This window comes from Diospyros lotus, chromosome 11 (genome assembly GCF_014633365.1).
Source record: "Diospyros lotus cultivar Yz01 chromosome 11, ASM1463336v1, whole genome shotgun sequence".
In the NCBI taxonomy this organism is placed as follows: Eukaryota; Viridiplantae; Streptophyta; class Magnoliopsida; order Ericales; family Ebenaceae; genus Diospyros; species Diospyros lotus.
The window spans coordinates 17,590,593-17,603,495 of NC_068348.1; the positions used below are offsets into that span (position 1 = coordinate 17,590,593).

Below are 12,903 nucleotides of genomic sequence, written 5' to 3' on the forward strand. Positions count from 1 at the left end.
ATTGTTGTTAAAATCACAATTTTATGCGTATGAGTTTTCAATTTTATGTATCAGAGACCTCCAAACTATTCAACGCAGTTATAAAATCAGAATTGAGATAAAATTTGAGTGAATCGCAATTTAAATCCTCAAAATCATTGAAATCATGAGTTGAATAGTAATTTGAATGATTTTACCTTTTGCTCGTTGGAAGCTTAAAGATGGAATTCAATTTCATCTCTAAGCTTCTTAGAGATTATTAAGGCTTTTGTAATCTGAATCAAGGGTTCCATTTGCGAAGTGCTCTGCAAACCCTAGCTCCCCCATGTCAAACTGCCATCCACCGTCGTCTTCCCTTGCCGCAAGGTTGCTCGGTGTTCGGTGTCGCTATCGATTGAGTTGATTTACCTTCCCCTGCTATCGACTCAATTTACTTTTTCGCCACCATTGATTGAGTCAATGCCATGTTGCCATTAGTGCTTGGTGCCTTCCATTTCCCTCCGTGCAACACCATCGATGCTTGGTGCCACCATTCTCATAAGTTGGTAACAACTCCGATTGCTTGGTGCCACGATTGATGCCATTGATTCATTTTTTTTACAAAATTAATTCATTTTTATTGTAAGTTGGTAATATTACTTTATTTTTTATAATATTATGTCATTATAAATATATATTTATATAAATTAAATAATATTTTTAATTATCTCTAAAATCTTACAAATCTACAATTTGATTTTACAATCTAATTTTATGGACCCTCATTTGATCCACTTAAAATCTCAATTTTAACAACCTTGCTTATCATAGTTATAACATTGAATTTTCTTGTGATTACCTCATAAAATCTTTCCTGGAGTGCCTAATTGTTACTTGTTTTATATAAAGAAATACAGACCGTGAGTAGCACAAATGTTGCAGCAGAATAAAATTGTGTCTCAAACCAAAAAAAAGAAAAAAAGAAAAGAAAGAGAAGAGAGATATTTCTGGCCGTCCAATCCTTTTGAGGTAACAAGGGCCCACTATTTGCAAAGTTTTTGCATATGGTTATAATCTAGCAGCGGTTTATACTTGCCAATAACATGTTACTGCAAAGTATTGACATTGTTGTTGTAACATTCTGCAGTTACCTATAGCTCTTCTTCTTCTAATGAACTATCTTGATCTTGGGAAAATAAATTAACAAGCATGAAGTATTAGTTAATCTTAGTAGGATTACTAGTTAGCTTTTAGAATTAATTAAGAAATTTTAATTTGCTCGTCTTAGTTATGTTTATGGCTTAACAAGAATGAACTATTGTTGTCGAGTTTGGCTGATTATCAAACACTTCAGTAATGATAACAATCATTAAAAAGAATTTTTGTATATGATTGGTTTTTTATTTGGACAGATTAATTTCTCTCATTATCATTATTGTTAAAATCATAATTTTATGCAAAATATTTTATAATTTTTTTTCTATAAATGATTTTATAATTTTACGTATCAGAGACTTACAAATAATTCACCCTAGCTATAAGCTTCTCAGAGATTATTAAGGTTTTACAATCTAAATCGAGGGTTCCCATCTACAAAGTGCTTTGCAAACCCTAGCTCTCCTATGTCAAACCGCCATCCACCATTGTTCCCCCTTGTCGAATGTCGTTCCCTGCCACGTCTTCGTTCCCCTTCGTGCAACACCATTGGTGCTCGATGCCCCCGTTTCCCTCCATGCAACACGAATGTCGTTCCTCATTGTGTCGTCATTCCCCCGTACAACACCGTCGGTGCTTGGTGCCATTGTTACTGTAAGTTGGTAATAGCTTCAATTGCTCGCTGTTGCGGTTGATTCATTTTTTTTATAAAAATAGTTCATTTTTACCATAAGTTGGTAATATTACTTCATTTTTTATAAAATTATGTTATAAATATATATTTACATAAATTAAATAATATTGTTAATTATCTCTAAAATCTTACGAATTTACGATTTAATTTTACAATCTAATTTTATCAACCCTCTTTCGATCACACTTAAAATATCGATTTTAATAATTTTACTCATCATAATTATAACATTGAATTTTCTTAGGATTACTTTCATAATATTTTTCTTGGAATTGTTACTTGTTTTATATAAAGAAATACAGACTATGAGTAGCACAAATGTTGCGGCAGAATAAAATTTTGTTTCAAAGCACACAAAAAAAAAAAAAAAGTCAAGAGGGATATTTCTGGCCATCCAATCCTTTTGAGGAAACAATGGCCCACTACTTCCAAAGTCTTTGCATATGGTTATAATCTGGCAGCGGTTTATACTTGCCAATAACATGTTAATGCTAAGTATTGACATTGCTGTTGTAACATTCTGCAGTTACCTATAGCTCTTCATCTTCTTCTCTCTCTGTTATTTTCTTGGGGGCACGGGGATGGGGGGGGGGGGGGTAATATTTGATTATACCACTTAAATGTAGGGGGGGAGCAACTAAGGCTCAATACACTTGAACTTGAGACATTGGGCTCACAGCTCACTAGCACTATCACCTACCACTAGGCTACAACTCCGGTGGTAATTACCTATCTTTCTTCATTCATCAGACTCTCTGTTGATCGTGTAATTCCATCAGATTTAAGTTGTTCTTTGCTAAAGATTTTATCCAATGCCATGTTTATTGGGCTACAAAGAACAGGTGGTAACAGCATATTTGGCATCATACTCTTGTCTCATAAATATTAAAACAAGTAATGTTCTAATTGAGGTATCTCAGGGTTTGATTTCTTCCCACAGGATTGCCGACACTGATTAACAAAATTGTTTTTTGTGGCTGCTTGACATATTGGTTCTTATCGGTAACATGCTAGGTGTAAAAATAAAACTAAACTGAGACTGATTCTGCTTCTCCTTTTCCCCAAAATAGTCTCCCTTCTGGCTGATTATGCTTCCAAATGTTTGTGAACTTGACCAGCATGCTCCCACTGATCTCTTATTCATGTTAGCTCTGGAAGGAAAAAGAAAAAAAAAAAGCGGAAGAGAACCATGCATGACTACTGAAATGAACTGTTCAACGTTGATTTCTTCACCCAAACCATCTTACTCCATCATTAGACACATCTCAATGAAGAAATAAGGGCTGGACAATTCTTCTGCTTGATTAAAGCTTGCCAGTTATGGATATAGACTGCTTGGTCAGGTTCCAAAAAAGGAAATTCAAGCTGTTGAAGAACTTTAAGAATATCTTCAGTTTCACCAAGAAGGCAGGCTGCATGTCTGACACATTCCTCACTTTCTTCAATAGCATTGCGGATGCACTTTCTTGGGTGCAATCTGCTACCTGAAAACCAACTGTACTACGCCCGTGGGAACTATTGCGGATGCACTTTCTAGTTATATGATGTGCGGTAAGTTGGTAAGACAAGCACCCAATATATCTGCAATTTCAAGAGATGATTGCTCAAACAATCCCTTGTCTGTCTGTTTATTGCTTTCTTCCCAGTTCAGCAGCATAGTTTGACTGATTCTGTACATTGTATTAGCGGCTATAGCATTGGTGGGCCAGTTGAATCGATTATCCTTGAAGCGTACATTTGCGTTTCTTTCAGTTTTCGCAAAAATATTCCTAGCCATGTTGGAAAGTCTTTCCAATGTCTCCCGAGAGGTCTTTGCTTCAAGAGCTATTTTCTGAAGATCAATGTCCAGCCCCTTTTGGTAAAGATCAACTCCTAGCCAAATCATCTCTGCTGCATCTCTAATGTTCACAAGGTCTTCTTTGCTGTTGGCATTTTTCTCCACAAGCCTGGCATATTGGAGGCCTTCACTCACACCGAATAATAACCAAGAGATCGAGAGAGCATAATTTGAAGGGAGTGTATAGATGGAAATGAGGGGAACAACAAGAAAGAGGAAGAATACTTGAAAGAAAGGTAACAGAGAGTGAGAGAGAAATAACAAAAATATTCAATTCATTCCTTCATATGCCCTCCCATCCTCTAGCTGTAGCTTATTTATAGCCTCACAGCCCATGCACCCATGTGCAGTATAACTGGAAATCATAATTACTTATAACTAAGGATAAATATCTATAACAGAAAGAGAAAAAAAAAATTACAAATACTGTCCTTGGAACGTGACAATAAGCAACCCACCCACGAGCCACTATCGCAACTAGAATTTCAGCAGCAACTGTAGAAAATAGTCCTCTCACTCACTGCAAGTTTTAGCAGCTAGTACTTGTCTTGATTATCCCTAGCTATCATACCATCACCATCTCCCAACCACCCTGACAAAGGCAGCATCAAAATTCATTTTAACATATCTTTCTTCAAGTTCATTCAAGCCTGTGGTGATAAATTCAGGGTTTTCATTCTTTGTGGTATCTTTTTGTCCACTACACAAAGTATACCAGTGTTCTTCCCAACTTTGTCTCTCTAGTTAAGTTGTCTGAGTAATTTATTTCTCCATCTGCTGAGGTAGAACGTTGTTAATTGTGCAGATCTTTTCTACTGTGCCATGCTATTTTTGTTGACTACAGAGTTGTATCCACCATGACCGGGCTAACATGCCCAACAATATTAGAGGTTTCAAGTGGCTATGAACCAGAAAGCAATCTGACAGATTGACCAAGGAAACTTAACAGTTATTGTTAAAACTTAAGCAAGAGAAAATCGTATTTCATTTCCAGGAAAATAGTATTCTGAGTGTTAACAACCGACTTCCTCAAAAATATGACACAATCTAACCACCTAGTCTGAAACCAAACAAAAAGATAAGGATCAAGAGTTAGCCCACTTTTGACCACAACAACCAGAAAAGAATAACCAAAAAATAACCAACAAATGATGGATAAAAGGATAAATGAACAAGGCACAAACCCATCGGATTGACCTGATAAAGCTACGAAAATAAACTGCTTATCTCCCGACACTACCTCTCAAGTAGATGAATGGATATCCTTCATTCCCAACTTGCTTGTTATCCTTTGAGAAACAAAAAGAAAAAAGCCCATTCCCTTTTGATAAAATCGTCACTCGTCAATTAGTTTAGCTCAATACTAAAATACCTGGTGCAACCAATTATTTTACCGTTATATGCTCAAATTATTAGTAGCGGTTCGCATGTGATCTTGAACTTCTCGTCTGAGATTATCCTACAGTACAACACAACAACATAAAAAGCTTTAATCCCACTATGTGGGGTGATTATCCTACAGTATAGTAACAAGAAATTTGTACTAACAAAGAAAGAAAGGGAGAAAACACTCTTGCCTTCTCAACTTAACTTGAAACCATAGAACAGATAACCAGCGAAGAAATCAAAATATTGAATCATAAATATGTCACAACATAAAATTGCCAGGGTAAATGAGGTAGAAGGAGGTGTTTTCGTCCAGCTAAACTTAAGAAGAAGAAAAATAATAATAAAAGGAGTAGCTATCCAGTCGGCATATTCCAGATACTGTAAAAAATAAAACATGTGGATGCATCTTGGTTCGAACCAGAGAGCATAGAGTTTAGATACCCGTACGAACATAGGTTGAGTAGGTCGAGGACTGGAATTGGCAAGAAGAATTAACGATAAATCGATGCGTACGCCGGCGACAACCAAACCTATTCCGCACATCTCGTCGCCTAAACCCTAAACCCTATCGTGCAGGAGAAGGTTTTGAAAGAGATTTTGTAGTTTCCTGTGAAGGCTAATTGGTTCAAAGCTTCAGGCGTCGCGTTGCCTCCGTAGCATAGTGGTAGTGCGTTCGCTTCGTAAGCGAAAGGTCGCGAGTTCGATCCTCGCCGGGGGCTACTACAGACTTCTTTGAGTTTTGCTACTTGTACGCATTGGAGTGACGCACAGGAGAGGGAAATGACGAAAATACCCTGAAACTGCCACTCAAATTACATGCTTCTTCCTCACCCCTCTCTCTCTCTCTCAGGTTGACGCATAGGAGAGTTTTGCCCATTCATTTTCCGTTACATTTGATCAAATTTTGTTATTTGGGTATCTAAATTTAGTAGTTAGATACTATCGATCAAATTTTATTATTTGAGTGTGTAAATTTAGTACTTGAAAAATAAATTTTACGTAATGTAATTAATTTCATATTGTAAAATTTTATCAATTTCATATTTTGTAACGATTGTGATTGTTATTATCATATGGAGAATGAAAAATAATAGATTATTTTATGGTAAGTATTGAGACTTACTATCCCAAGCATTCCACCTATGTGGAAGCACCATGATTATAGAAATTTGTTTAGTAGAATATGTGATGGGAATTTGTATTTGCAAAGCCATAACTTAAACTTTTTCAAGGAATATGTAATGAAAAATGAATAACGTTTTGCCTTACTAAAATTTTTGTTATCTTTTCCTCTATTTGGCTCATTACGCTCCATATGAATGATACACTAGATGCCATAGCCAAAATATATATATATATATTCAAGATCCAACTATTCACAAATACATATTTCAAAAATAAAATGTATTTAATTGATTATCTTCCTTAAGTTATCAATTTTATCATAAATAATATAGAAACATAATTAAAATTTTAATGACAAGTCAATAGGTAAATCAACTTTAAGTAAAAAAAAGAGGGGGGGGGGGGGGGGGGGGGGGGCTATAATTTATACATAACAAAATCATTGTCTATTATTAATATCTCCCAACATTGATCCTATCACCTCATCTTCCTCGAAACGTCGATGTGGCACATAGGTTGGCATAAATGGTTGACTTATTTCATAAGTCGACATTCAATTTACTCCATAAGGTGCATTCCAAGGTTGATACTGAACGCCCAGCAAAGAGGATAAATTTTTTTAATTTAACTATAAAAAAATGACAAAGTATAATGTCGAAGCATACGATATAACAATTACGTACCATCAACTATTGTAAGTGAGTGGGGTTAGCACGGGATTTATTGCTTCTTGCGCTATTTGTATTAGGGCTTGAGTAGGTTGTGTATTATTTTACATTGAAGAGCTATTTCCTTTACTTGACTTCGAAGTTACATGTGCCAAAAAATAATATCGGCCATTATGTGCAAACATTTGATACTACTAGTAGATAATAGATAACTAAAATAGAGTTGTAAACATATCTTGTGTTTATTGGTACTTGTTTCCACTGGCCCTTTTTTATGAAGTTTTCTAGGAACTTCCTTTGTTTTTGTGCAATGTGGATCCAAAATGGGACAGGATGATGTCTTCGCAACTTCAACACAATCAAAGGAGATTTGAACACTGCCTTGGGAAATGAGATTACGTCCACAACTTGTTATCGGTATTGATATGGTTAGGTTGTTCAATTGATTTTCGAGCAACTCCGTGAACTCGCAGGGGCATTCTTCATCTACTACCAAATTTGTCACATTAGCAGATAAACTTTGTAATTGATCATATCTTACCTGCTCAGAAGTGCTAACCCAACCATTGTAATTGATCTTTATCCTTGTGTATCCTCTATGCACATCTTTCCTCCATCTCCTCGAGATATAACTGTTGGGAATCAATTCCACATCGTTTCGGATCAATACTGATAGAGCGTGTCTACAAAGTATCCCTCGAAACTTGAACAAGTGACGGCTGCAAACAATGTGACACTTCTCTCCCTCAAACATAATCGTAAATCTCTTTTTCTTCGTAGTTTCATTGAATATGATAACTTCTTGGACTTCGTACTTAGTTCCAAGATAGCCAACTTCGATAGATATCGCAATACACTTTTCTAGTGAGCTATTCTTGAAATTCTTTGAATTTTTAGATTGTGTAAACCTCTTGGAATTGTTTCTCTATACAATACCTAGTTGCGCATGGTACCATCTGTGAATATGACTTAAAATCTGTCTGAAACTCCTTTTCAACTTTACACCTCAAAGCCCGCTCATATTGTTCAACAAATAACTTCAACAAGGTTTTTGAGTTGACATATTCGTCAAAAAATACATTCATACTCTCACTCCGATGCGTTGTTGACATCCCAGCCCAAAAACTTATTCTCAAAAAACAAAGTACCCAACAACCTATTTCTCTAAAAAGCCCGAATAACCAATCATTGTCATGCAATGTGTATATATCAATAATTGAACTCCAACCCCGTTCGAGTTCTTCCGAACTTTGCGATTCGTAGACTGCTTTGCGCACAACCAAGAGTATTTAACCCTTATGAGCGTGGCCCCTAAATTTTGTAGGTAACTTTTTTAGTATGTTCCACAAACACCATTTATGCCTCGTGTTCGGAAAAACAATTTGATTGACATTTTGCATAGCCCTATCCTGATCAGTTATTATACCAATGGGCATATGACCCTCCATGCACTCCAGCTAAGTCCTAAACAGTCAAACGAAAGTCTCAGTATCCTTACTGGAAACTAAACCACATCCAAGCAACGTCGATTGTCCATGATGATTCACACCCACAAAAAGGGCAAACAACATGTCATACTTATTGGTTAAGTACATGGTATCGAATGTGACAACGTTGTCGAATTCCTTGTATGCTTGTCTACATCTATTATCGACCCATAATACATTCTTCAGTCGGCACTCATCGTCCAAATCCACACTAAAAAAAAATGACATTATGCTTGCATTTTTGAAAAGTAAGCTTATATCGCAATTGCATCTCCCTCCACAAGCCTTAATTGCCTAACTTTATTAATGTAATTTCTACAGTCCTTTTTTGACAAATGATAGATTCTTATATCCACATGCTTCAACCACAGTTGAGTTGTAACTTTTGTGCATCGGAATACCAACTATGTCATTTACTTCAAGTTTTCGTTTCACATGTTCACTCAAGTGTCGATTACATCGAAAGAACCTAGATTTTGAAGGATTTGTTTTATGATTATGCTCTAGAATGACTTTGGTAACACACTATGTTCCTATCACATCTGTCGCAGCTGTCAGCTTAGCTAAACACCCTGTTTGAATAGTTGCTTGAGGCTTCAAAGAACTGCTTGTAGCACTAGTTCTCTGGCCTTCTCAACTACAAGCAAATGTCACATATTTCAACAACCCATCATCACCCTTTCTTGAACTTCTTTTTTTGGTAGGGAAAACCCACACTATAAGCATATGTTCTGTAAAATTTAAAAATATTGTTATAGTCCCTAAACTTCATCCCAACCGTAGGCATAATCTTACTGCCCTCTGATGTGCATTTATCATTCACCCCTACTTCAATCCCATCGTCGGAAACTACTACATTCTCTTCGTTAGAATACGAAAATTGACCTAAGAAACAAATTCATTAGCCTATTGAATTTCAAATTAAGAATTTAATCTGCCTAATTCATTCACCCCTACTTCATTTTGCTACATTTGTTTCCTTCAACTTTGCTATTGAATTAGGCAGATTCAAGATAGGTCCTCTCCTATGGTCAGAGGTCCAGTTTGATTTGTAGGGGAGATTATCTTTGTGCCCAATGAACTAACAGCCCGTAAAACACGGGTTGTTTGTTAGGCCAATTAATACTATGTCACTTGTGGAGATGCTAGAAATTAGGAGAGGACCTATCTTGAATCTTCTTTGATTTGTTTGATATTTTGGTATGTTGCGTGTTTTCTACTAGCTTGGACTACTGTGTTCTTTTAGTACTTTGAGGTTATACTTCTAAACAGATGCTTACTTATTTTATTTTAATCGATGTGTTGAGTTTTCTTAAATAATGTTGTTTGGGTAGTATATTAAATGATAATTGATGTAGATAATAATGTTGATTAAAAATATATTTGTGCAGAAGGATCTCTACTGAATCAAGTTGGGTTCAAAATTCGACTGATGAAGATTTCAGTGATGATGATTTTTTATTTACAGAAGATGATTTGGATGCGTCTATTGGTGATAACACTGATGCTTAGTTATTTTGTTGCCAATAAACGAGTATTTATTGACAAGACACCTTATAGAACATCATTGCTTACTGGAAAAATGTACATGCTTGAAATTTTAAATGGACATCCAGACGTGTGTCATCGTAATTTTCAGATGCAGAAACATGTTTTCGTGAATTTTTGTGATACTTTGAAACATAAAGGGCTATTGACAGATGGGAAAAAAGTTAGTGTCGAGGAGGGTGTTGCTATGTTTTTTATGATTATAGGGCACACTATAAGATATAGTATTATTGGCGATAGATTTCAGCATTCCAACAACACAATCCACAAATGGTTTAAGCGTGTTTTACGGGCTATTTGTTCATTGGGCACAGAGATAATCTCCCCTACAAATCAAAATGGACCTCATGAGCGTCTCTTGTGCAAATATCCTTTCTTTAAGAATTGTATAGGTGCAATAGATGAAACACATGTTACAGCTTGAGTACTTGCATCACGACAAACATCTTTTTGTGGAAGAAAGACTAATGTAACACAAAATGTGATGTAGGCATGTGATTTTGATATTGAATTTATATTTGTGCATGTTGGATGAGAAGGTACGGCAAATGATTCGCGAGTATTCATTGACACAATTACAAGACCCTTGAACAACTTTTCAATGCCATTGGGAGGTATATTCTAATACTTCAAATGATGTATTAAATATTTTTATAGTATTACAATCTTAAATCATAGTTTTTTGCAGATCAATTTTATCTTGTTGATTCTGGCTATCCAAACATGCCTGGATTTCTTGCCCCTTATCGAGGTCGAAGATATCATCTGTGTGATTATCTTGGACGAGGAGGACCACGTGAAAAGGAAGAGCTGTTCAATTATAAACATTCCTTGTGTCGGAACATAATTGAATGTTGCATTGGAGTGTTAAAGGCAAGATTTCTTATTTTGAAATTAATAACTAATTATCCACTTAGTAGGCAAAGACAAATCCTTACTGCATGTTGCACAATACATAACTTTATTCGTCAGGAGGACATTTTAGATAGGTTAGGTCATCTCCAATGGAGACAGCAAAATGAAAAAATCAATCGATTTTGCCATTTTTCCGTCTCCAATGGGACAACAAATCATCACACCAAAATGGTGTGATGAATAGTGGGACGCCATATTTGGCATCCCACTATTCACCCACGACAAAAATGCCGTGGGAAATTAATACCCAAATTATCCTTCCCCTTTCAATGTAAAAAAATGTTATTCCCATTATATCTTTTTTTAATTTTGTTTTAGTATGTATAATTATTGATTTTAGTCTTAATTTATATATTTAATTTGATCATTATTTTTAAGAACATAATAAATTAAAATTAAGCAAAAAAAATTATAATTATTTAACAAGATAAAATAAATTACTTCATAAGATTTAAAAAATTGAGAACAACATGAGCAATACAGAAACGTAAACATTGAAAATTAAATTGCAACATACACTAAAAATGAAAGACAAATATTTAATAATCCGGTAGATTATTTTCAGATCCTCCAAGACCATCAAAATAATGACCAAATGGAGTTCAGGAACTTCCAAGTTCTTTGTCCTGTTGTTCACCTCTTTTCTTCATGATTCTTCTCTGTTCTTATCGTATAAATTCGCGTAGTTCTGGATCTGAAATAGAGCTCAAATCTTTTAGTAGAATTTTATTTTCAGAACAAAATTCTGCAGCGTTGGCTTTTTTTAGATTACTTTTAGTTCGAGCTCTCTGAATTTCATAAATTTGCTGTCTATCTTCAATTCCCTTACGTATGATTTTAGCAAGTTGACGTTTCTCTTCCATCTTTTTTGCAATCATTTTTGAAAACTCTTCTTCATTTTTCCCTTTTGATTTCGCCTTTTTAATCCCAATAAGTCGTTGACTCGAACTACCACTAGGATTTTCTTCATTTATATTAAAAGAAAATGAAGACAATCCAGGAGACCCTAAGGTAGGAGTCTTTGGAGTTGGAAACTCTACATGTGTTTGAAAGCTTGGTAATTTCACTTGCACGTGTTTTTCAAATTTTTCGATATACACTTATTTTGGTCTATAAACTTAGCATTTATACATTCAATGAGCATAATTTCTACTTGATTTGATTCTATATATGGTTATGTAGATGTGGAGCATGTGTTGAAGATAATTGGAGCAAAAAAAAAAAAAAAGAGATGATGATGTCGCATTTTTTGAGCTAAAATGGCAATAAAGGCAAGGTCAAAGGTCAATTCGGGGTTGAGGATGATGATGTTTGTAACACCTGGTGTTGCCGGTGTTATGAGAATGAGAAAAGAAGTAAGAAAACTTTCAAAAATGCCCTTGAGGAGATGTTAGATCCTTGAGAATGTTGGTGCCCTATGAGAGGGACATTTTGGTAATTTGGATAGTGAAATCCAACAAAAGGTAATTTGGTAAATTAAAAATAATTCCTATGTGGAATTAGGTGAGTAAGTGAATTTAATCTCAATTTTGTATTATGTGGAGATATGGGATTAATAATTCATGAAATGGGTATTTTGATAACTTGGAGTGATTCCATAAAAGAATTTAATTATGGAAAATATTGGGAAATGGTTGATATTCAATTATATGTGAAAATAATTATTTTTTCCCTAAATTGGTGAATTAATGTGGTAATGCCACATGGATGACCAAGATAAAGAATTGGAAGCCAAGTTTGTGTCTTAGAGTGACACTTGGCATAATCTTGGAGATTTGAGAGAAAAATATATATTAGAAATGTGGGGGCATATATATATATATGTGGAATTATGAGTTGGAGAATGATTTAAATAAATGCAAAAAAAATGATTTTAGTCTTTCAAGCATTTAATGAGAAGCATAATGGTGTTGGATTAAAAGAAAAATCCAAAAGAAAAGTAAATGGCCATCATTAATGATTGAAATTATGGTGAATTAAATAAATCTAATGAAAAATGAGAAAATGGTCACCCATTAATGCTTTGAAAAATTGTGGGATTTATTTAAATGTGAAAGAAAGTGATTATGTCATTCAAAGTGGTCTCTCATGTGATGGGGGAAAATGACCAAATTAAATAAATAGAAA

General features: G+C 34.9%; 1 protein-coding gene and 1 non-coding gene across 9 annotated transcripts; one reads left to right on the forward strand and one right to left on the reverse strand.

The window, feature by feature from the left end:
- Positions 1-2,824: 2,824 nt before the first annotated feature.
- LOC127812458 (uncharacterized) lies at positions 2,825-5,737 on the reverse strand. Of its 8 annotated transcripts, none has more exons than XR_008025925.1 (3): positions 5,485-5,737; positions 5,039-5,103; positions 2,825-3,753 (listed from the first exon to the last, which is right to left on the reverse strand). XR_008025925.1 is itself a non-coding variant. In XM_052352846.1 (2 exons), exons 1-2 carry the CDS (start codon positions 5,574-5,576, stop codon positions 3,345-3,347), a joined length of 501 nt encoding a protein of 166 aa, XP_052208806.1. In that variant the 5' UTR covers positions 5,577-5,737; the 3' UTR covers positions 2,825-3,344. The 8 variants fall into 8 exon arrangements, 2 of the variants coding, with proteins under 2 accessions (XP_052208806.1, XP_052208805.1); XR_008025921.1 differs by having other exon boundaries at positions 5,475-5,737; XR_008025926.1 differs by having other exon boundaries at positions 5,452-5,737.
- TRNAT-CGU (transfer RNA threonine (anticodon CGU)) lies at positions 5,681-5,752 on the forward strand. Its single transcript has one exon. It is a non-coding gene; the product is annotated as a tRNA-Thr (tRNA).
- Positions 5,753-12,903: the final 7,151 nt, after the last annotated feature.